A 21,721-nucleotide genomic window follows, 5' to 3' on the forward strand; every position below is an offset into this window, starting at 1 on the left:
ATGACAAGAAAAAACACACACAAAAAAAGTGGATGAAAAAAACATCAAATAAATAAAACTCGCATATAGAGAGGCTTATATGGCACATCTGTCCGTGTGTATTGTATACGTATGTAGGTGTATTGTTGCTGATAAAAAATTCATTAATTCATATACAAAATGCAATTAAGCGCAGTGGCTGCCACAATAAAAACACGAAATCCGTGACGACCAACTAAAAAAAAACCAAACCAAACCAGCAACGAAGAATCGTCGAAGCTCCGCATACCCTATGCTGTCTGGTGGAATTTATTGATATATTAATTTCATACAAGGGGAAGTAATATATAAATGAAACGTGTTGCTAGTTTTAGACTTTTTTCAATTGGTCTCTGTGCACATAAAAACTTCATGGCGGAACCTCTCGTAGGGTATCAAAAAAAGAAAAATGCCGCATAAATAAAATTGTGGGTGGCGCTGGTGCAGCAGGCAAGCAAGCAATCTGTCTGGCCAATGGGTGGGGAGGACAGCAAACGCAGCAGTTAAATTAACAAATTGCATGCATATTTTAATAAAATAAATATTTTAATAAGATTAAACTATAATGCAGCCAAATGTCAAAGCCGCGCGCGCTTATTCCCCAGCGGATAACACACTCAAATGCAATCCAAACAGCGGCGAAAAAATGATGCTCTGCCGTATTAAAAAAAAGCGCAAATAATTGCACTGTTTTTTCGCGCTTTTTGTTTAATTTATGCGGTTTTCAATTACCCCTTTGATATGAATTAATGACCGCATAACAATGCATAATCCTCAGGCTCCATATCGCACTCTCGCACCCTCTGGCAACGCTCCTCACATAATTTAATTAAACATTTTGTGGCAGGTGCAGCGGGACAGGGTAGAGGAGGATATCATGTTGCACCCAGCCCACCCTTCCCCTTTTTTTTTCTGTTGTTTGCTGCTGCTTTCTTTGGCTGACATTTGCCAATAGGTTTGTATTGCATGCGGCTTGACTTCGCTGAAACGCTGCAAGCAAATGTTGCTGCCTGCATTCCTGCCACAACTACAAACTAAACCACAACAACAACTGCGGCAAGTACGAGTACGAGTACAGCAACAACATTCTTTTGTTGCTCGTCGGGGCAGCAAAATTTCATGCTTGTGTAAACTATTTGTCGACAATTTTGTCTGCTACAAAAGTCCGCATGCCACAAGACCAGACCAGAGCAGAGCAGAGCAGCGCAGACCCCAGGCACCAGAGCGCAGACCAGACCCCAACTTGTGGCCGCTGCAAAGCGTTGAAGCGCGCGCTGCCGGCATGGCACGGCACGGCACGGCACGAACATCGCTCAGCTTTGCTTTGCTTTACTTTGCTTTGCTTTGGGCCTGGTCTAATGATTCCCTCTGACTTTTGCCAACTTTTGCCAGTCCCCGCCAATCAAGTGCATGGCACATCCTTGGGGCAGCAGCAGCAGACTCAGAGTACATAAACAATGATTGAAATCAATGCAAAATGCTATCAATGGAGAGGAGAACGTTCGAGGGATTCGCTTTGGGTTCGGTTCCTTATCTGGAATGAAAAGTTTGGCGCGTTTAAAGTAAGTTTACGTGTAGCACGGCAAAGTGCATTGATAAGGCTGCTGCTGGTGCTGCGGCTGCTCGTCCTGTTCGCCCCCCGTCTGCACTTTCTTTGCCTTTTGCTGATTAGTCGATCAATGTTCGCTCTGAACTGAATCAAGCTTTTAAATATGCAAAAAGAGGGGGAAAAAAAGGGAAAAAGTGAAGCCAGCCAAGCCAGCGGCACTAAGAGCTCTTAAGACTCGAACCAGTTTCAGAACCTCTCCGAACCTGACTCTCCCAGTCGCCAGCCGCCAGTCTCCATTCCCCCACTCCATTACCTCTTTTCCCGCTCTTTGGCCAACTCCATTATAGCTCATTATCGCCCCGAGCCACAACATCTTACATTATGCTGATGAGTTTTTTGGCCATTCTAATAGGAAAAGGCCTCTCTGCTAATTTATAAAAATAGAAGAAAAGAAAGAGAAACAAAATAAACCAAAGGAAAAGCAAAATGCGGCTGGCCTCTTGCTGGTTGTTCATTAAATGACTGCCACGCCCACCAATGGCTGTTCATTAATTGTTGACAATGATTACCTGGCCCTCAAGAAAATGAAACGAAACGAAACTAAAGCAAAAAGCGGACTCGGGTTGTTGGGTCTGGCACTGAGTTCTCTTTTGGGTTTGCGACTGTGTTTTGGTTGGGGTTGGGGTTGGGGTTGGGGCGAAGGCGATGGGCGATGGGTGATGGCCCAAGCGAATGCAATTTCAATTTTCAACGACAGGTGATAAATAAATCGAAACGCAACGAATTGAAATGAATCGACAGAGGCAACAGCAAAAGCAGCAGCCACAGCAGCAACAGCAGCAGCGGTGGCATCGTCTCATCCATCGGCAATCGATTCGTTGCGTTGCGAATGAAATTGCGCCATATTTGGGCGTTATTTGTGGCCCGACTTCAAGGTGGAAGAGTAGAGCAGGAAGAGCAGGAGGAGGAGTAGAGTAGGCAGCCTCAGGACAAAGACACTCAAGCAGCTCAAGACTGGGTATCCGACTGGGACTTGGACTCTGAGCCAGTGCCAGTGCCAGAGCCAGAGCCTGCGCCTGACTCTACCTCTGACTGAGGCGTTGGCAATGAGCGTCGAAGGCATTTAATTGCCACCACGGCATTTTGACGTCTACGCATCAGGGAGAGACCAGGACAGAAACAGAGACAGAGTCCCAGTGCCATACCCAGTGCCAGTCCCAGTCGCAGTCAAAGTCCAAGACCCTCTCTGTGTTTCCGAAAGGTGTTTTGTCGCCAGTCGAGAGCCCGGTACCCAGTACCGCTCTGGGCCTCCGATCCGCCCTCCAATTGAGTGCGAAATTGGCATTTCATTTGGCGCATTTGGCATTTTCGGGGAGCGTTGATCATTTAGCCGTGTTTAGTGTCCGTCGTTGTTGCGCTTTTTAATTTCGTTTTGTGCCCAACAGCAACGGCAACAACAAAATACGAAAAACACAAAAAGAACAGCCACAAAATGATTTAAGATGTTCGACTGTCAGTGGTGACAACATTGACAGTAAAATTATTTCTACGCGCTGCAGAAGGTTAATTATGGTTGATTTATTTACAACAAATCAAGTTGAGGAATACGATAAAAATACAATAAAATTAAATAAATAAAATAAACTTACAGCATTGTAAAAACGAACGGAAATCAGGGCTGATCGATATATGCTCATGGAAATACTTATTCTCAGTAGGGTAGGATAAAAGTATCCCTTTAAAGGTCGGGGCTTAAGTTTCCAACAGTTTATAAGCGATTTCTCGATTAACACTTTGCTTATTCGAAATGAAACATTTAATGCGATATTATTTCGACTTTTCGGCTTAAGTATACGAGTGGCTGCAAATGTTTATGGCCTTAAAATGCCATTAAATGTCAGAAAGTAAAAATAACAACAAATTTAATAATTTATCGAAATAAAATGCGTGCAAATAAAATGCTCGAAAAAAAAGATAAAGCACAAAACGTAAAACGTAAAAAAAAACACCCTGACAGCCATAAATAATTAACAATACAAAAAGAGATGAAGCGGCCGAAGAGGATTCTGCGTTAATTTGCATTTTTGTTTTATGATAACAAAAAGAAAAAGCAAAAATAAAATTAAATGAAAATGAAAAAGTTAAACATTTTCAGCAACAAACATGGCAAACCGCAGGCAAAATTAAAACACGAGCACAATGTAAAAATATTAAATTAACATTAACAGGGAAATGAGAGCGGTTAGGCAAGAAGGGGAGGTGTGGAGTGGAGTGGAGTGCGTGTGCGTGCTTGTCAAAGTGAATTTAAAATAATTATTGTACATTATGCGCCGCAATGCGTATTAAATTAAATGCTGCACAATAATAAAATTAATCAAGCAACAAAACAAAATTAAACCAACAAAAAAGCGCTAGAATAAAGAGCGTGGAAGGGGGCGGAAAAACCAAAAATTGCAGGAAGGTGACAGACAAAAGCCCAACAAAGCCACACAAAAACTATAGACAACACGAACCAAAATAAAAGGGTTGTAATTAAGCGTTTTAATACTGCAATTATGGATAAAGAGTGAGAAACACACAAAACGATTGGATGAACACGAAGCCTTGAATATCCTTTGGTTAAACGGAAATTAGGGGATTGCGCAAAACAGAAGTACCCTCTGTGTATAGCCAGGGTATCGAATTAAAAGAAAAAAAAAATACAAAAATCCCCATTTGAGTGCCGTTTTTGGGCTTATAAAAACATTTGCGTATAATCCGTAAATATTATTTATTGGTAATTAGTTTAATGAATGCGGCCAACCAATGATGCCACCACAACACCTTCTACCTGCCCCTCTATGAACCTTTATTAACCCTAATTGAAATAAATATACATTTGGCTAACCCTTTGCTGTATTTTCTTCCCATTTCAGATGGTAAGTTCTTATCATCACTCAATCCTTCAGAACTAACATATGATGGTAAGTCACATTCCACATTAAGTCATTTAACACATTACGTGTAGAGTAGATACTACGTACATATACTACATATTACTTAGAAGATAGATTAGATTAGATCTGAGCCAAAACAGCACAGCTGACCGACAGAGACAGGATGCATACACGTGCTGAGCTCCAGTTCGCACATCAATCAAAGCTGGCCCCAAGTTAGCTGCTGGCATCGATCGATCAGTTTGGGATGGGCGGGGGGAAGGGGGCTCTGATGTCTGTCACTAATCCTGTTCGCGATCACGTTCCGGCCCGATCCACGCCCACTTTGCGCACGGTTGCGGCTTCCTGTTCTGCTTCCCGTATGCTCCATTCAAGATGAGAAATTTCTTTTTAATTTAGACTTAAACAGACTGCTGCGAAGGCAGCCGCCGCCGCTACTTGGGACAGCTGATAAAAAATCATTATAAAGTTAAATTTTAATTAAAAACTACAATCGATTAAAACGGGGGAAAAAGCAAAGGAAACAAAGGCCAGACCAGCCCAGGCCAGGCCAGCTCAGGGATAGGGATAGGGACAGTGGCCAGTGGCGGGCGACTGTCTGCGGCTCATAAATTGAACATCGGCGGTCTCCGAGCTTTCAACGTGCATGTGGCCACGCCCCCCAGACGGACAGCAGTCATCCCCATTCAGTGGGACCAACCATCACAATGATGATGAACTTGTGCCAATTTTTTTGATGTGAAAATCTGTTCAGCGCTCTTCAGTTCTGGTCGCTGCTCTGCTGTGCTGTGCGCAGTGGCAGTTTTGATGATGTCCGAGGGCTGATAGTTGGACGCTTGCGTCATGGCCATGCCCCCCACTGCCTGCCCAGCCGACGTTTGTGGCATTATTATATAAGCGTATAAGCATTTCGCTTTCATTAATGAACATGAGGCAAATGGACGGGCGAACGAACGGCACGTGAATTGAAATTTGATTTATGATCGCGCGCTCCACAGTGTGGGGGGTTCTTGTCCCGACTAAGAAATGCCCACTGCCAATACCAATACCAATACCTGTGCCAGTACCAGTCAGCGTCAGCCGCCTCTTCTTGGCTCATAAAAGTCCCCGCTGTAGGACACAGTTTTCCCTCATCTTTATGATGCGTTAAATTGAAGAATGGTGTGCCGGGGCATTTAAATCGTTAAACCTGCGCGGTAATATCTGAGAAATATTGCCCGAACGCCTTCAATTCGATTGTTTTTCCCCGATTCCGCATTCTTCCGGAGCAGGGAGCGGGAAGCGTGGAGCGAAGGCGGAAGACCCACTAGCGAGACCCACTAACCCACAGAAACAAGTGGTTCGCTTGTAGGCTGGCTGGGCGATGAGACCAGACGGAGCCCCGCAGAACAATATGCCAAAAGTGTAATTTGTATTATTTTCCCCTGGTTGCGGCGGGGGGGTGCAGACAGCCGGGGGGTCAGGGCCAGGCCCAGGCCCAATCGCAGGCCCCAGACAGGGCAGGAGACAGCGAGCGAGAGCGAGAGGCGAGCATTTAAGCACAACTTTAAATAATCGTCTGTCAGAACTGTCAAACAAGCCGGCAAGCGCTAGAATTAATGGCGTAAGAGCAAGAGAGCGAGAGCGAGAGAGAGACAGCTGCTGGCTGCAATTTGTTGGGCCCTGCGCAGGCGCAAAGCGTCCATTGAACCTGCACTGTGCCCTGCCCGGGCCCGGACCCGGCCGTGTGGTATGTGGAGCACAGTGCCAAAGTTGCCACAAGTTGAATTATTGTTTCTGTTGCTGCTGCCTCTTGTTGCTGTTTTGTTGCTGCTGTTGCTGCTGTTGTATTTATTGCTAAGGGAGCAGCGGCAGAGCAGAGCAGCGCAGTCGCAGCGAGCTAAAAACAATGTCGACGTCGCTGCCATTGCCATTGCGGTGCTTTATCACTTTTGCCGCTGCCGCTGCTGCTGCTGCTATTGCTGCTGCTTTCTGTCCCTGTCCCTCTCTGGAGTATCTGTGTGCATGGCTGTGTGGCAGTGTGTGTTTGTGTGTGTTTGTTGAAGTTTACACAAAATTAATGCGCTGCGCCGCAGCGGGCGAACTTTCAACTGTTGCTTCAGCCGCCGTTGCCGCTGCTGCCTCAAGATGAAAAATTATTGCTTTTAATTTATTGCATAAACAAAGGCAGCAGCAGCAACAATGTGTATGTGTGTGTAACGGCTTTCAAGGTCATGGTTAAAGAGTGTCCGCACACACAGACACCGACACCGACACACATGTATATTCAGAGCCAGGGCCAGCAAAACAGACGCCGACTGCGCTGCTTGGGGCTTTCCCCGGCGTCGCTGCCAACTGTCAAAAATGATTTAGTAGTTCAAAGCCGCGTTTTGTGCTCGATGCCGCCACCGTCGTCGTCGCCGTCGCAGTCGCTGCCCCATGCCTCTGCTGCAAAAGTGCGAAAAATGATGCGGACAGTGGGGAACGGACACCAGACAGCGGACACCGGACAGGAGCTGTCAAATGCAAATACAGTAACAACAGCTACTGCCACACTTTTGACACATTGCAGGCGACAGCGAATTTTGACAGTTAGCAAAGGTCACACTGAAAGTAAAAGTTGACGGACGCGACGCGTCGCGTGGCGTGGCGACACAGCCCTGGGGGGGCGGGGCGGTCTGCATGATAGATTGACATCATTCAGCCTTTCATTCACTTGTCAAGTGCACGGCACCACGGCACGGCGTGCCTGTCTGCCGCTGAAACATTAGTTTTTTATAGTTCATTGAGCTCCATTCTCGTGAAAGAAGAGGAGCAGCACAGGCAGCAGCAGCAGCAGCATCAGCAGCATCATCATCATTGACAGCCAGAAACAATAAACTGACAAATCAAAATCAAAAACAAACCAAATTAGCTAGTCATAAAAGATACAGATACAGTGGAGACGGGGAGAGGGAGAGAGCGAAGGGGTGAGCGTGGTATCCATCCAAATGGCAAACTGTTGATAGATCATTCGAAATAAATACAACACAGACACTTTGATTTATGATGTTTGATAAATGAGAATTTAATAAATTTTGCTTATTTAGCTGCTTTTTTCTGACAGTTTTTAGTGTGTGTGACTGACTGTAAAGCCATTGCCGGAATGGCAATTAAAATTGGGGGATATCTGAATGGAATGGCGGGGTAGGAGTACGCTCTCCATAAAGCTTCAGATTCGGCATTCGATAGACAAATGGTGGCGCTTATTTCAATAGATTAACAGGGTCTTAATGTTGTTTAATGCTGTCTCTCAGTGTCTCAGTGTTTGTTGCTGTTTCGTTTTGGATTTGGATTTGGTATCTTTTAAATGATTTTTCGCAGTACTTTATGTCTGCTTCACTTTTATCAAATTGAATTGAGTTCTCATCTAACTTACGAGCTAAGCCCTTCCATTCCCTTGCAGCAGGGAAGGGGGAACTTCTCTTTGATGCTTTGGCTCATCATAATTCCGGAGCCAGAAAAGTTACTTGGCCAGACACACGCCACACCCACATAAATCCAGCAGCAGCAAATGCCTGCCCTTGGTCCTCGTGAATTATGCATGCAACAAATTGTATAAAAATTTCTGCAACTTTACGTGGTTACGTGCAGAAATTTGGAAATCAAGCGCCGAGCAGACAGCCCCAGAAATTTGAGGCATACTTGTCAGTGGTAGCGGGTGCCAGGGGTCTGGTCCCCCCAGCCACAAGAACTAAAGGACCAAAAGCACTCTGGTCCCTGGGCCCTGGTCCCTGGCCTCTGGCTTAGCCAAAGTCAACCCCCAAAGGATGGATATATTGTATGTGCGAGTATCTGCTGTTGGTCCCGTTGGCAACGTTTACAAAGTGATTACTTCTGTTTAAAAATTGATGTCTCGATGTTGGACACGTTTTCAATTTCCAACGAAATGGCGCGTGCTGCTGCTGGCACACCCGCAGCTGGTAGCTACCCCCAGCTACCGCCCACCCACCACTTACAGGTGCCAGTTGATGCCAGTTCCATTTCCAATTGATGGCAAAACTTGTTGGTGCGTCAAAAATTGTCCAAAGAAATTCTTTAAATGACTTTGTCAAGTCGTTAAAAGTGAATAACACCAAAAAAAAAGTGTGTCTGTTGTTTCTCTTTGTCTTTGTCTTGTTTAGTTTTAATCACCGATCGGTTGTCATGTCTGGGTCTGAATGGCAATTAAATGGTCTACGAATCGTTAAATCATGGATGATTAACTCACTTCAGCTGCTGCTGAGCTGGTGCGCCTGTCCTTGAAGATTTAGTGCCGTTCAAAATCGTTAAGATCTGCTTCACAGTGGCGAAGACCCGTGGTTCGGATCAATTCAACAGACGAACTGCTGTCGCTTGTCGCATAATCGAAATGAAACGAAAGACTTTGATTAGCCCCGGACCGGTTGTGCTCGCTTTTCTCCAGCCAAATTATTCGGCCATCGATGTATAATTGCCACCTCGGAGGTAACTTCGAATGGAAATTTGTCTCTTGTCGCTTTGGTGGGCCTACAACCTAAATGGCTTTTTAATTTGGTCAACGAAAAACGGGTTGAAAACCTTAACGCTTTTTGTGTGTGTGTTGTCTGGGGCTTGACGCTTTATGGCCTTTGCCTGACTGCCTGCCTGCCTGCCTGCCTGCCTGGGGGAATGTGTGGAATGTTTGTTTCATTTGCATATATGCAGCCAGCGCCCTGAGCTATGCAGCACTTTTTGTTACGCTCTGGTTTCTCTCTCTCTCTCGAGTGTGTGTGGCATAGCTGGAAGGTGTGTGGAGAGCATGCCTCCTGTGACAGACAAGAATTTCACATTAATTCATCGGGTTAAATGCTTTGCCCAACTCAGACTTCAGCTGATTCCCAGCGGAGTGCAGCGGAGTGCCGGTGGAGCAAAGTTTGATTAAGCCCCCAGTCGAGAAATGCCAATAGCAAGCGTCGAATACATATACATATACTTATGTATCCGTCCGTATACATGACCAACTTTCCTATAAGTCGGATAGATAGCAAGCAGCACAACACCCACAACGGGTGATCGGGGGAGATGGATGTGGAGGCGAAGGCGGAGCAGTGGCAGAAGGATATCCATTTGCCAAAATAGCAAAACTTGCATAAAAACTTTTGCGCAACAACTTGGACTTTTTCATCAAACAAAAGCAAAAGGAAAAGCACCCACACACTCACACACACACAGGCATTGGGAAAATGAAACAAAGTTTTAATGCAGCCAGAAACACGAGCTGGGAGACGGAGGAGCCAGGCAGCCAGGCAGCCAACCAAGAGCCAACTAAACCAACCAAAACACACTCCCACTCGGAGTGGGTTGGAAGTGAAATGGAGCGAAGGAGGCGGCAAAAGATAGACAAACTTGCAACGCGCCTCGTCCTTGTTGCCGCCCATTTGCACAGCTGTCAGTCAGTGGAAAATATACCCAAACCAGCACCACACACACACACACACACTAGGAGAAGACAGTGGAGAGAGAGAGAGAAGAGCAGAGCAGAGCCAACATGGCGAACAAAAGTTTTGCTCGCTGCGGCAAAAAGCGGAAATGCATTCAAAATCTAATATGGCAGCCATGGTCATGAGCAGCAGCAGCAGCAGCAGGAACAACAACAACAGGACCAACTGAGACTCGAGCGTCGAGCGGAGTCGAGTCCTCTGCTGCTGCCACTGCTGCTGCTGCTGCTGCAAAGTAGCAGCTAAACAAAAAGGCTAAAGAGTGCCAAAGAAGAAAATGCAATTTTCTGAAAAACCCATTAAATGTTTGCCATCAAAAAAAAAAAAGAAAGAAAAAAAGAAAAGCGTGAGAGAGGGAGGGAGGATAGAAGGAGTACGGGAATAGCAGAATAAAAGAAAGCAAGAATCCAAGCCGGAGGTGGAGGTGGAGGTGGGGCCTGGACGGCGGGGCAGATGGAGTAGAACCCACTGCAAATAAAGCAAAAGCAAAAGCCGAGCCAGAAGATGGCGTCTCTGTCCTGTGATAGACTGGGACTATGTGCATATAGAAAGTATATAAAACTAACGACAGTATCCCAACACCAACCCCGAGCCCCCAGCACCGAACACCGAGCAGCGAACCCAGCCCAATCCCACCATGACTTGGCATTTCATTTTTCCTTTTTTTTTTTTTGCCATTCCTCAACATAGCATAAAGCCATTAAGAGCACTTTAAATTGGCCAAAAATATGCAACTTTAAGCTGGTATCGAGCGGGGCCTTGCCACATGTCAGTGCCACGAAAAGGCGCTGCACAATGTGCTGATAGAGCCATTTACGCCGTCAGCACATAATGATGATGATGATGGGACAGAGAGGCTGCCGTACCCCCCCCTCTCTGGACTATACAGGAATGGCGGAGGGTTGGGGAGGGGAGGGGAGGAAGGCTGCTGAAGCTGGAGGAGCAGCTGCAGCGGCTGCGCTTTCTGACGGATTTCCCTGGCATATAGCAAACATTGCCTTGGGCGGCTTAGACAGACGTAGATGCAGACACGGCCAAGAGCCAAGAGCCACCCAGGAGTCACAGCACAGCGGCAGCAGCTGCCAGGACCCATGTCTCTCTGTGTGTGATATGTGTGTGTGTGTGTGTAAGTGTGAGTGTGGCAAGGATATATGCCTGACGATGAAATTTAATGGGGTGCTTTGATGCGATTGGTTTTCATATAACGCAGGCGCTTAAAATCATCGAATCATTCAAAAGAAAACTGAGCTGACTGCTCCAGCTCACGCACACACACATGCCAAGAGAGCTTTTCCTCACACACACACACACACACACACACACACACACATAGAGACACAAACACACTCTGACAAACGCAGCTTGTGTATAAGAATTTTTTCTGCTGACTGGAAATAAAAGAAATGTAGAAAAATAGTAGAGAAAAAAAAAGAAAAGAAGAATGTAGAAAAAAGCAACAACATTATATTGTCCTGTGTGCAAGTGTGTGTGTGTGTCAGAGAGCATTCTCCTTGGCTGTGCTCGACTCGGTTTTATATAAAGAACGAAATGACGACGACGACGACAGCATTGAGCTGGGCACGAGGCGGAGGAGAGGAGCCCGCAAAACGACGTCGGAGTCGGAGTTGGTCGGGGCTGAAGCTAGAGTCCTCGCCAATACGCACACAGACAGCTGCCGCACACTCACACTCACACTCACGAACACACTCCACGAGAGTAGAGAAGGACTTGCCATGCCTTGACTTGCCTTGCTTTGCTAGCTTTTGGGATGAAAAAGCTTTCCTTCATTCTATATGGTTTTCTTTGCCTTTTTTATTTATCCCTTCTGCCCATGGCCCAGGGATCCTATTTCTGTCGCTGCTAAGAACTGCTCGGGTCCATAATTTATATATGGGATATTGAGTCCTGGAGTCTCTATTTTGCATATGAATTGCTTTTATGGCTAATGTCGAACGCTTAAGGCGAATCGCAGAATTCCACATTCAATGGCTTTAACTGGCAGGCAATTTTGGGTGCTGCAGCTTTAAGTTTGTAGGGGGTGGAGGGGGAGGTACCTGCCCAGGTATAGACCCATAAATCTTGAGACAAGCATCTCTCTGGAATGCAATTCAACAAGTTCGAGGCTCGCCGAAACTCGGTGCATAAATTTCACTGACAGACAGACAGGCAGACAGACAGACGGACAGAGCGGGAGTTCTGCTCCCGAGACGAGAAGAACAATGCCAAACTGTCACACACCAATATGAGATACATTAACACTTTAAGCCCGAAAACAGCCCAGGGGAAACGGCAGCGGCAATAGCAAACAAACAGAGCGCTGTCTGAGCTGGAAAAATCGTTGGGTTGGCGGCGAGTACTAGGACTGCAATGGAAACTCCCAAAACTCGCGGCAGGCCCATGACAAATCACCCAACAACCTGCCTCCCTCCCTCTCCAGCTCTTTCTCTATACTTCTCTGTGTGTGTGTCTGGCAGCCTAAAACGCAGTCAAGCGGCAGAAAACAGAAACAGAGACTCGCACACACTCGCATGCACACACACACACACACACTAACGTGCCTACTCGCCATACACTTATTGATTATTGTAGCATACTTACAGGCGTAATTTCCTTTTCGCTTTTTTTTTGCTACATTTTGTGGGTAGTGCGGATTACTCTCCCTATAAAGCCAGAGCTTAATGTTGGCCAGGGGGTGTGCAGGGTATGCCTAAAATAATGAAAGTCATGCTCAGTTTTGGTTCTCTTTCTCTGCCGCTTTTCTGCCTGTAATCACAATTTGTTTGTCTGCCTTTATTTAATGTAGTCTAACTTAAGGCGATCTTGAGCCTATCTCTGTGTCTCTCTCTCTCTCTCTTTCTCTGCCATCACCACAACCCACTCAGTCTGGGCCAGCATGTCTGGTCTGCGAAAATCATTTTACAGCTCTGAGCTGAAAAGTTTTCCCCAGTTGTCGACAAATGACAGCGACTATTTAACACGCGTCATGGCATGAATTTTATGCGCACACAAAAGACAGCACTCACACACACTCGAACAACACTCACCCAGGGTGAGAGAGAGAGAGAGAGAGTGGGAGAGGGAGAATAAAAATATAAAAAGAAAAACCAGTGTCAAGGTTAACGACCAATGAATTTATTTTGCTTGAATAAATTTTACGATAATGAGGAAATTGTCGTTGTCGTTTTGGGTATTTTTAATGGCCGTAATGTTGTCGCTTGCCGCTGGCGCTCCTCAGCTATCTCTCTCTCGTGTGTCTTTCTCTCTGTCTGTGAGGGACTCATCTGCGTTGGTTAACAATTTAAAATATGCTTTATTAACCGAACGCTCTACCAGTTGATCTTTAAGTTGGAGCAACATTCGTACTCGTCGCCTTACTCTCGCCATTGTACGGCTTATCAGAAATGCCGCAAACGTTTTTCAATTTCCGGCTGGCATAGTTTAACCACTCAACGGTGGTTGCTGGCAGGACATTGCAGTCCAGTCCGAGTCGGGGCGAGGCGAGGAAAGCCCAGAGCCAGAGCCAAAGCCAGAACCAAAGCCGAATGCGAACTCCATTTTACGTAACATTAATTCTGTGATTTATTAGGGTCACGTGACCGTCAAACGGACGACTGAAATTGCACGAGTCACGAGCCAGCCAGACGACCACAAAATAACCTTACCCATACATACATAAATACATACACACACATATAAATATATATGTATTTACTTGTACTGTTGGGGGGGTTACACATAGAGAGCTCATCAAAGTCTTTCAATTCAAATCAGTCGTGCAAAAATTGCCTCGAATTCCAGCAGATTCTTTGTTGGGTCTTTAAACGGCCACAGAAATTACAGGCAGGTAAACGAGTTTCTCCCCCCGTCCACACCGCTCGTTCTGTCTCTTTCTCCGACTGGTTAGGTGTCATAAAGTGCATTCACATGAATGCGATAAAGTTTATTGTCAGCCTGGTTTGGAGGAGCAGCAGCAGCAGCAGGAGGAGGAGACCACCAGATGCCAAAAGGCAACAGCAAGAAAAAATTAATACCAAAACATTTGCTGGTGTCGACTGGGGCTGGGGTTGGGGCTGACTGGTTGCCTCCTTGGGTCGTTCATTCCTTCAGTCCGTCTGTCCCGCAGGTCTGTCTGTCTGGGAGAGATCGCACACGCCTACGCAAACATGTCGCAACTGTCATTTCAGCTTAAGTTGGTCCATTGTACGTTTATATTAGTCGCGGCCCAGCTCGCCCAGATAAAGAACGCCAATGAAGCTTGTGAGCGGTGGGGTGGGAGAGGGGTAACTGCATACATATGTATGTGTATGTGTGGGGGGGATATAGGGTAGGGCAGGGGAATGCGAGACAAGAGTTACGAGCTGCTCGATCCAGACTTTCAAATTCGTTTCAAGTGTAAAGCGATATGTGGCTCGAGGATGTCGCCAAAACTGATGACACACACTCACACACAGCCAGGGGATGTTGGAGGGTGTAGGGGGGAAAAGGCTCAAAAGAAGGGGACACAAAAATTGCATAGCTTAAGTTACAAGTCATGTTCAGGGCCGAATGTTCATGTGGTTCTGTGTCGAGGTGTGGCCCTTTAGTTTTATTGAATTTTTGCATGGGAAAAAAACAAAAAGAAATTGCCTTTAAAGCCGAAAGCGAGCTAAAACCTTTTTTAAATCCATTTATCCGAGTTTAATGCATTAGAACTGGCTTTCTAGATGCACATTGTATAAGCCTATCTCTCTCTCTCTCTCTTTCTCTCTCTCTTGCTCTGCATGCCTGTCTCTTTCGTTGAGTTCCAGCCATTATTTTTATAACTATGCGCGAAAAGCTTTTTCATTTAAATTGAAACAAACAACAAAAACAAAAAAATACAACAAAAAAATAAAACATGGAAAATGCTGTGAAAACGGCGGCGGAAAATGCCGGCCAACAACCACAACAACAAAATACATAGATAACTATTCTGGTTTTTGTTTCTTTTCTGCTCGTAAAGCAACTCAACCTTCCGGCGCAAAACTGCATCAGAAATTCGTTTTGGGAATGTGAATAATTACACAAAAAGCCAGAAAAAAAAAACAATTTAAATGAGTAAAAATGGAAAAGGTTGCAAACTGAAAGATTGCACAGATGAAATACCAATAACAATATTTGGTTTTACCTTTGTAATTGCGTAGAGTGAGTAGGGCCAACGATAAAGACCTAAGAGTACTTGGAGTACTCCAAGAAGAAAAAACCCAGCTGAATTAAAAATTAATCTAGTCCGGGGCTAATCTTATCAAGTTCCACGTAAACCTTTAAACTACATTCATTCACAAAATAATTGGACTTTCTTAGAAATATTTTGTGGAATTGCTTAGTGAATCTTTTACGTATTTTTATACCCGTACTCGAATAGTTAAGGGGTATATTAGATTTGTGGTCAAAGTGAATGTGTGTAACTCACAGAAGGAAACGGTTTCGACCTTATCGAGTACATATATATATCTGTCTGTCTGTCTGTCTGTCTGTCCGTATCATAGAAAATGACCATACCTACCAGATCAGATTATTATAGCCAGAATGAAAAAATTAATTTTCAGTTTCTACCCCATCCCCTTTCAGATGTAGAATCTACATTGTAGATGTAGATGACAGATGTAGCAAAAAATTGTAAACTGTTAAAATATTTACATATATACTGAAGTAGAGTCGTGGCCACATCAGCGACTCACAACGTTCCCTCTCGTTTCTTAGAAATGTACTGTTTTGATGTGTCGTAATCTCTTCCGATGAGCTTTAACTTATAGCATATATATAGTATATATATAAAATATATTTCAATGGAAACTAAGGGATCACTGGGTGCACTTTTTGTATCGCTTAGTCGAAACAGCGCCAGAAAAAAGCGGGCCGACAACTGCCGACGGCAATGCAAATGGCCAGACGAGAGACTCCAGAGCAAAAAGAATCGAGGCAGCGACAATTGCTGGTCACTCACTCTCGCACAGGAGTAACAGCAACCCTAAGAGGTTGCCATGTCAATGCAAATTTCATGTTCCGCCATAATTCTCCTCGGGGGGTTTCCCCTGTGTCTCCCTCTCTCTCTCTCTCTGTCTGCTGGAGCACCTGCCTCAAGAATAGACTAAATGAATCCATCAGATGGTTCATAATAGCAGACACGCCCAGCAGCGAACCAGCCGCCCACCCACTCTGTACACCATCCTCAATCTACACTCCCCCTACCTTCCGTCCTCTCACTCCACTCTGCGGCACTCTTTCCCTCTACCCCCTGCAGTCATTTGGCGAACGCGTTCAGCCAATTGGAAAATTTACACGTGCAAAATGTTGAAAAATTGTTGCGGTTTATGTATTTTATTTTAACTTTTTGTCGCTTCTGCCGCTTGTTGCTGTTGTTGCTTTTCATGGTCTGCTCTTGTTCGAAATTGTTGGGCATAAAAATTGAGAAAAGCCAGCGTAAATTTCCACACGGCAACAATTTCATTTTAAAGCTTCAAGTGACACAATATACAAATGTATCTCACTCGCTCTCCCTGCTCTCCCTCCTCCACCGCCTCTTTCTCCTGTTTGCATATATGTATACTTTTTTTATGTTATTTAAATGTGTTCGCATTGCTGTTGCTGCTGCTTTTTGTAATATTTTTAATTTCGCCCAGGCAGCGACATAAATCATTTTGTCGCGCATTGCAAAAATTCCAAAAGAGCAAAGCGAAAAAATTACAAAAATTTTTAAATTAGCTCGCATGGGAAATGACTCTGTGTGTGCTGGTAGGGTGGAAAGGAGGGGTAGTGGGAGGGGCTTCCAGTCCGGAATTAAATTTTCATATGAAAAACTCACAGATAACAACAACAACAAAAACAACGACAATAGTGAGCGTTGCGAAGGAGGAGGAGGAGGATGAGGAGTAGGACCTGCTGCTGGAGGGGCACAAAGCCAAATAGTAGAAAATTGGAAAGATGAAGTTGCCCCTGATAGCAGGGTAGGGCGCGGGGAGTGGAGTACGCTGCGGCGGCTGCTGACGAAAAAAGCAATTTTCAATTTTTCTACACAAAAATGCCAAACATGCCTTGGTAGTAGGCGGGGGTGGGGTTGCCAGAGGAGGGCATTCGAGCTTGTGCTAAAAACTTTGACGACAGCCAAGAAGTGGTGGGCAGCAGGGAGGGTGCTGTGGGACCGGGGGCAGGGCAGGGCATGGCAGCGTTGGCGTTTGCGCCTTGCAGTCGCTGGCAAGTGATAAATCATTTCAACTGTCACTTTCGAAACACAATTTTATCTAAGCACACACACAGATACAGCAGAGGCACACACACACACACACACAGAGACAGACATACATAGACGGAATAGAATTGAAGAGTCTCTGGCATTTTGTGGGGGGAGGGTGCAGAGGAGGAGGAGGAGGAGGAGAACTCTATGGAAAATGGAAAATTCGTTTCGTTTCGTTTTGACTGTTGTGTTTTTCTTTTCATGGGGGGAAGAGTGTTGTGTGATGAGGAGGAGAGCACGGGCAGGGGCCAGTGGCAGTGGCAATGGCAGGGGTGCACATGGGGGCCAGGGTAATGGGTAATGGGTGTCGGTTATAATGTGTGCCAGTGTCTGTGGAGTGCATTGGTGATAAGGCAAATGCATTTGTCTGTTGCTCTTGCTGCAGGCTGGCTGGCTTGCTGGCTGGCTGGCATCTAATCAATGCCTAAGCGCCATTTATCAGCCCCACAGGCACTTCACCCAAGAGATACCCAATGCATGGCGGCATTGGTTGTGTGAGTGGGAAGGGGGGAGGTGGCAAGAGGGACAGGGAGAGGATGAGAAGAATACACTTAGCTAGAGGCACAGCGGCAAATGGGGTCGCCACCAAAAATAGTGCCAGTAAGAATAGAAAATGAAAATCGTTTCACCGACAAAAGGCCAAAAAGCAAATAAAAAAGCGACAAGAAACACGAAACAAAAGCAGCAAAGAAACAACAAAACAACAAAACAACAAAATGCCACAGAAAGATAATTTAAAATACATTTTGGGGAAACAAGCAAACAATAAATGTTTTAGCACATTTTCAAAAATTGAGAATTGTGACATTTAAAAGCCCCATAAACAAAGAAATCTTTACAAATTAACTCGCAAACAGAACTCAAGAAATAAATGGGTTTCTTTTAGATTTCATTTCTTGTTGTTTCAGCGATCAGCTGTAGCGTGAAATTTGCCAAATAAAAGTGCATTTCTTATATTCAATTTATAGTGCAATAAAACCATAGCGAAATAAATTCAAAAACATTTATATTTTAGTGAATTTTTCAAGCTTGTGCCACGGTTAAAGCGAGGCGAATCCGCTGGTTTATTGATTTAATATTGCATAAGAAACCGTTGGAAAAAAGCACAAACTCATCCAAAATCGAATTAGTCAAGACAGTCTGAACGAAAATCATTAACTTGGCTCGAACCAAGCAACAGCAACAACGGGTCGTGTCGCTGGCGGAGAAGAGGAGAGTGTTTCCTCTCATTGACTGGCATTTCAATTCGCTCTGCCAATTCGCCTTGGACTTCTTCACTAGCTTCGTCCCGCTCACACTCGCGGCGTGCTCGCCAAAGCAAATGGCGCTGCCTTCTTACGATATTTGCTCGTAAGCAGCCAACTTACGATACGATAAGGCAGTCGTCAGGGGAAATGAGTGAGAAGTGAGAGCAGCACATCGCTATAACTGTGTGCGTGTGAGTGTGTGTGCTCTCTGAGAGAGCGCCGCCATACAGCCGCAGACTGTTTGGCTCTTCTCTGTCTCATTTTGTTTTGCTTTTCTCTCTGTGTCTTTTTTTTAATTTTATTTCTTTACAATAAAAACGACAATAAAATTTTTTAGTGCAAAGATTTATGTGCGAACAATTTTTTCGGTGGCTCATTGTTGTTGTTGCTGCTGTTGTTGTTATTGTTTTGTTGCCGCTCTTGTTGGCAGCAGCAGCAAAGAAAACTCTATTAATTTTATTATTGATTTGCTGCTTGTTGGTTTGGTTTGTTCTTGGTTTGCATTTTAAATTTATTTCGCTGCGATTATGTTACATTTTAATTGGACAGGTGCAGTGTCAGTGGCGATTTAATGTTCCATTAAAAAGAGCGACGCGACTGCGAGACTGCTGTCAACCCTGCTGCGGACTGCACTCGGCACTCGTCGTCGGCACACACGCCCATCGCTCGATGCTCGGCCAGGGGGTTGGCGTTGGCTCCAGTCGGCATCCATCCCCGCCCGCCCGCCATAAACACCCCACAAAAGCGTTCATAAAACGTGCCCATTTACTACCAAGAAAATTGCCCATTAAGAGGAAAAAAAGAAGCGCAGACTACCCCCTGCCCCCTGCATCCCCTTCACGCAATCCTCCTTCTTCTTGAGCTGGACAGAAAAGAAGAAGAAAAAAAAATGGTAAAGAATGAAAATTTAAATAAAGGTGCGTCGACTGGGCGTCTGCCCCCGTAGTTGAGCTGAAGAAAGTGCTTAAAAAAATAATAGAAATTGCCGTGCAGATTGGCCGGGGGTTGACCCGACTCGCACCCACCCTCGCACCCTGGCACGCCCCTCCACTTTCCACTTTCCGCCTCTTTATTCTGGCCGTCTTCATTGTGCTTTAAAGCCAATAAACCAAATTATTATTAGCGCCATTTTCATTCGTTCTTGCTCGCTTTTTTACACTACGTATTTCATTTAAAGTTTTACGGCTGCAAAGTGTCCATTGAGGAGGTTCTTATAAAAACACCCGGGTATACGGTAAGTATATATGTAGGTAATATTTGTGGTCATGGTAGGCCGATTTCTGATAAGCGGCACGCAGCTGACTCACGAGGGGGGGCAGTGCCTGTGGCTGTGGCTGGAGAGACACTGCCTTAGCAACGACATTGACTGGAGGTTTTTGTTGTTTTCTTTTTGGTTCATTGGGAGATTATGGGAGCAGGCTGCTTTTCGGCTGCAATTGTAGGCGCACCTGTCACTCAATGAAAGGCGTTTGACGAAAGCGAAGACAAATATTCTCCGTCCACCTTCCACCCCAGTCGACAGTCGGCAGTCGCACCTTATCCATATGAATACGAATATGAATATGGAAGAGATATGCGTTGGCTTAAGATATTCAGCGTGCTGTCAATATCGCTGGAGAGGCATTAAGTTGACAAGTGTTGCAAATTGTGTCAGTCAGTCGGTGTGGCTTAGAGTGGCTTAAGATCTTAATGCTGTGGTGGATGCCTTTGCCTGGAAATGAGTTTTAGTTTTAGTTTACGAAAGGCTTTGGTACGTGGAAAATTGAATTAATAATTGTAGACTTTATTTCACGCTGCCTGATAGCCAAGTGGTGGAGCCTTTGGTTAATTTGTGGACATATAATTTATGTTTTCGCATCCAAAGGTACACAGAGTTGGAATGAATTTATTCACTGTGTATTTATTTGCGTAGTTCAACTGCTGATATTAACAGCTATTCGTTTTTGCTCATGGGATCTCAGATATTTATAGCGGAGTTTCACTTTGATTATTTCACGTACAACTTGTTGTACGTAGCAAAAAAAAACTTTCATTGTTTCTATTTTTAAGCTAATTAAAAAAAGGAGTTTTTCACAATGCTAATGCGCGGCTTTTCTATCTCTTGCAGGACGATGGTGTCGAAGAGAATGGTCCTCACCTGCCGATGCTCGCAACGCAGACGCCTCCAGGCGACTGTATTCCTCAGTCTTCCTTGGTAGTCCTGGTAAGTATTTCCTTCCTCTGTATCTCTGCATCCCTGCATCTGTCCAGCTCCTACTAAGTGTGCACCGCTGATACGGATACGGATGCCCGTGCCCTATCAGCTGACTTGAGGTATCATCAGGCGACCAACTGACGTCAACGTTTCCATTAGATTTCAATAATTTACAACATCAATTTTTTTTGCCCGGCCTTTGCCTTCCGCTTGACAGTTTTTGTTGCCTCTCGGGGCTGGGCCTGCCTGGTTGTTGGTTGGCTGCTTTTAATTTCTGTTGCTGCCCCATCGATGTGGCGGCCAACAAGAGATCAACCGGCTCAGATTGTGCCAAAGAGTTAACGTTAATGGCAAAATACTAACAATGGCTGCTGCCGTTGCCGGAGCGGCTGCTGCTGCTGCTGCCGTTGCCGTTGCTGCCATAGAGCAGAGAGTAGGTAATTTCTATAATGATATACGAACTGGCATCGCCCAACGGCCAAAAAGCAACCAACAGCCGGGGATCGACTGGAGTGGAGTCACAGTCCCAGTCCCAGAGTCAGTCTCAGTCCACCAACTGGTTCGGAGAGTGCGGCTGATAGCGGCCGCCATGGATCGGCCATGGATCAGACGTCGACGTCATTGAGGCCCGCCTGCGGCCCTAAACTTGGCCAATGCCAATGAAATGGCCATCAAAATGGCATCGGGACAGACATGGCTGTGTTCAGACCAGGCCAGAACAGGCCAGGCCAGTCCAGGCATACGCCTTCGATTGTCTTTTGAATGGCAGTGGCCCAAAGGAGACTCCCAGTTGGATCCGACTCCGACTCCCACTCCCCGACACTGGGCATTGTATTCGGAGTCCCTGGCTCCAGTCAAATGCGTGCCAATTACATGCAGCCCCAGCCGCAGCTCTTTTCTAATAGAGAGGCGATCTCCTCCGCCTGCGCTCCTCTTGGCGGGCAAATGCTGTAATCAAAATTCCATAACATGCCCAAAAGCAACCAGAAAAAAGCATGCCATATGCCCCAACAGCAGGTTGCTCACTCTAGCAATTCGTTAAAGTCAATTTGCAAATCATTTTTCCATT

At 45.4% G+C, this 21,721-nt stretch overlaps 1 protein-coding gene across 3 annotated transcripts in view; it reads left to right on the forward strand.

The window, feature by feature from the left end:
- The window catches only part of LOC111066512 (homeobox protein homothorax), a 114,307-nt gene that overhangs the window by 68,057 nt on the left and 24,529 nt on the right, over window positions 1–21,721 (forward strand). For 2 of the 3 annotated variants that reach the window (XM_022355199.2, XM_022355200.2), the window contains exons 8-9: window positions 4,483–4,530; window positions 20,566–20,661. In XM_022355199.2, coding sequence (XP_022210891.1) covers window positions 4,483–4,530; window positions 20,566–20,661 — 144 coding nt within the window. The remainder of the gene's footprint in view (window positions 1–4,482; window positions 4,531–20,565; window positions 20,662–21,721) is intronic. The other variant, XM_041591757.1, reaches the window with a different exon arrangement.

The sequence above is a fragment of the Drosophila obscura genome, unplaced genomic scaffold (genome assembly GCF_018151105.1).
Source record: "Drosophila obscura isolate BZ-5 IFL unplaced genomic scaffold, ASM1815110v1 contig_150, whole genome shotgun sequence".
Classification (NCBI taxonomy): Eukaryota; Metazoa; Arthropoda; class Insecta; order Diptera; family Drosophilidae; genus Drosophila; species Drosophila obscura.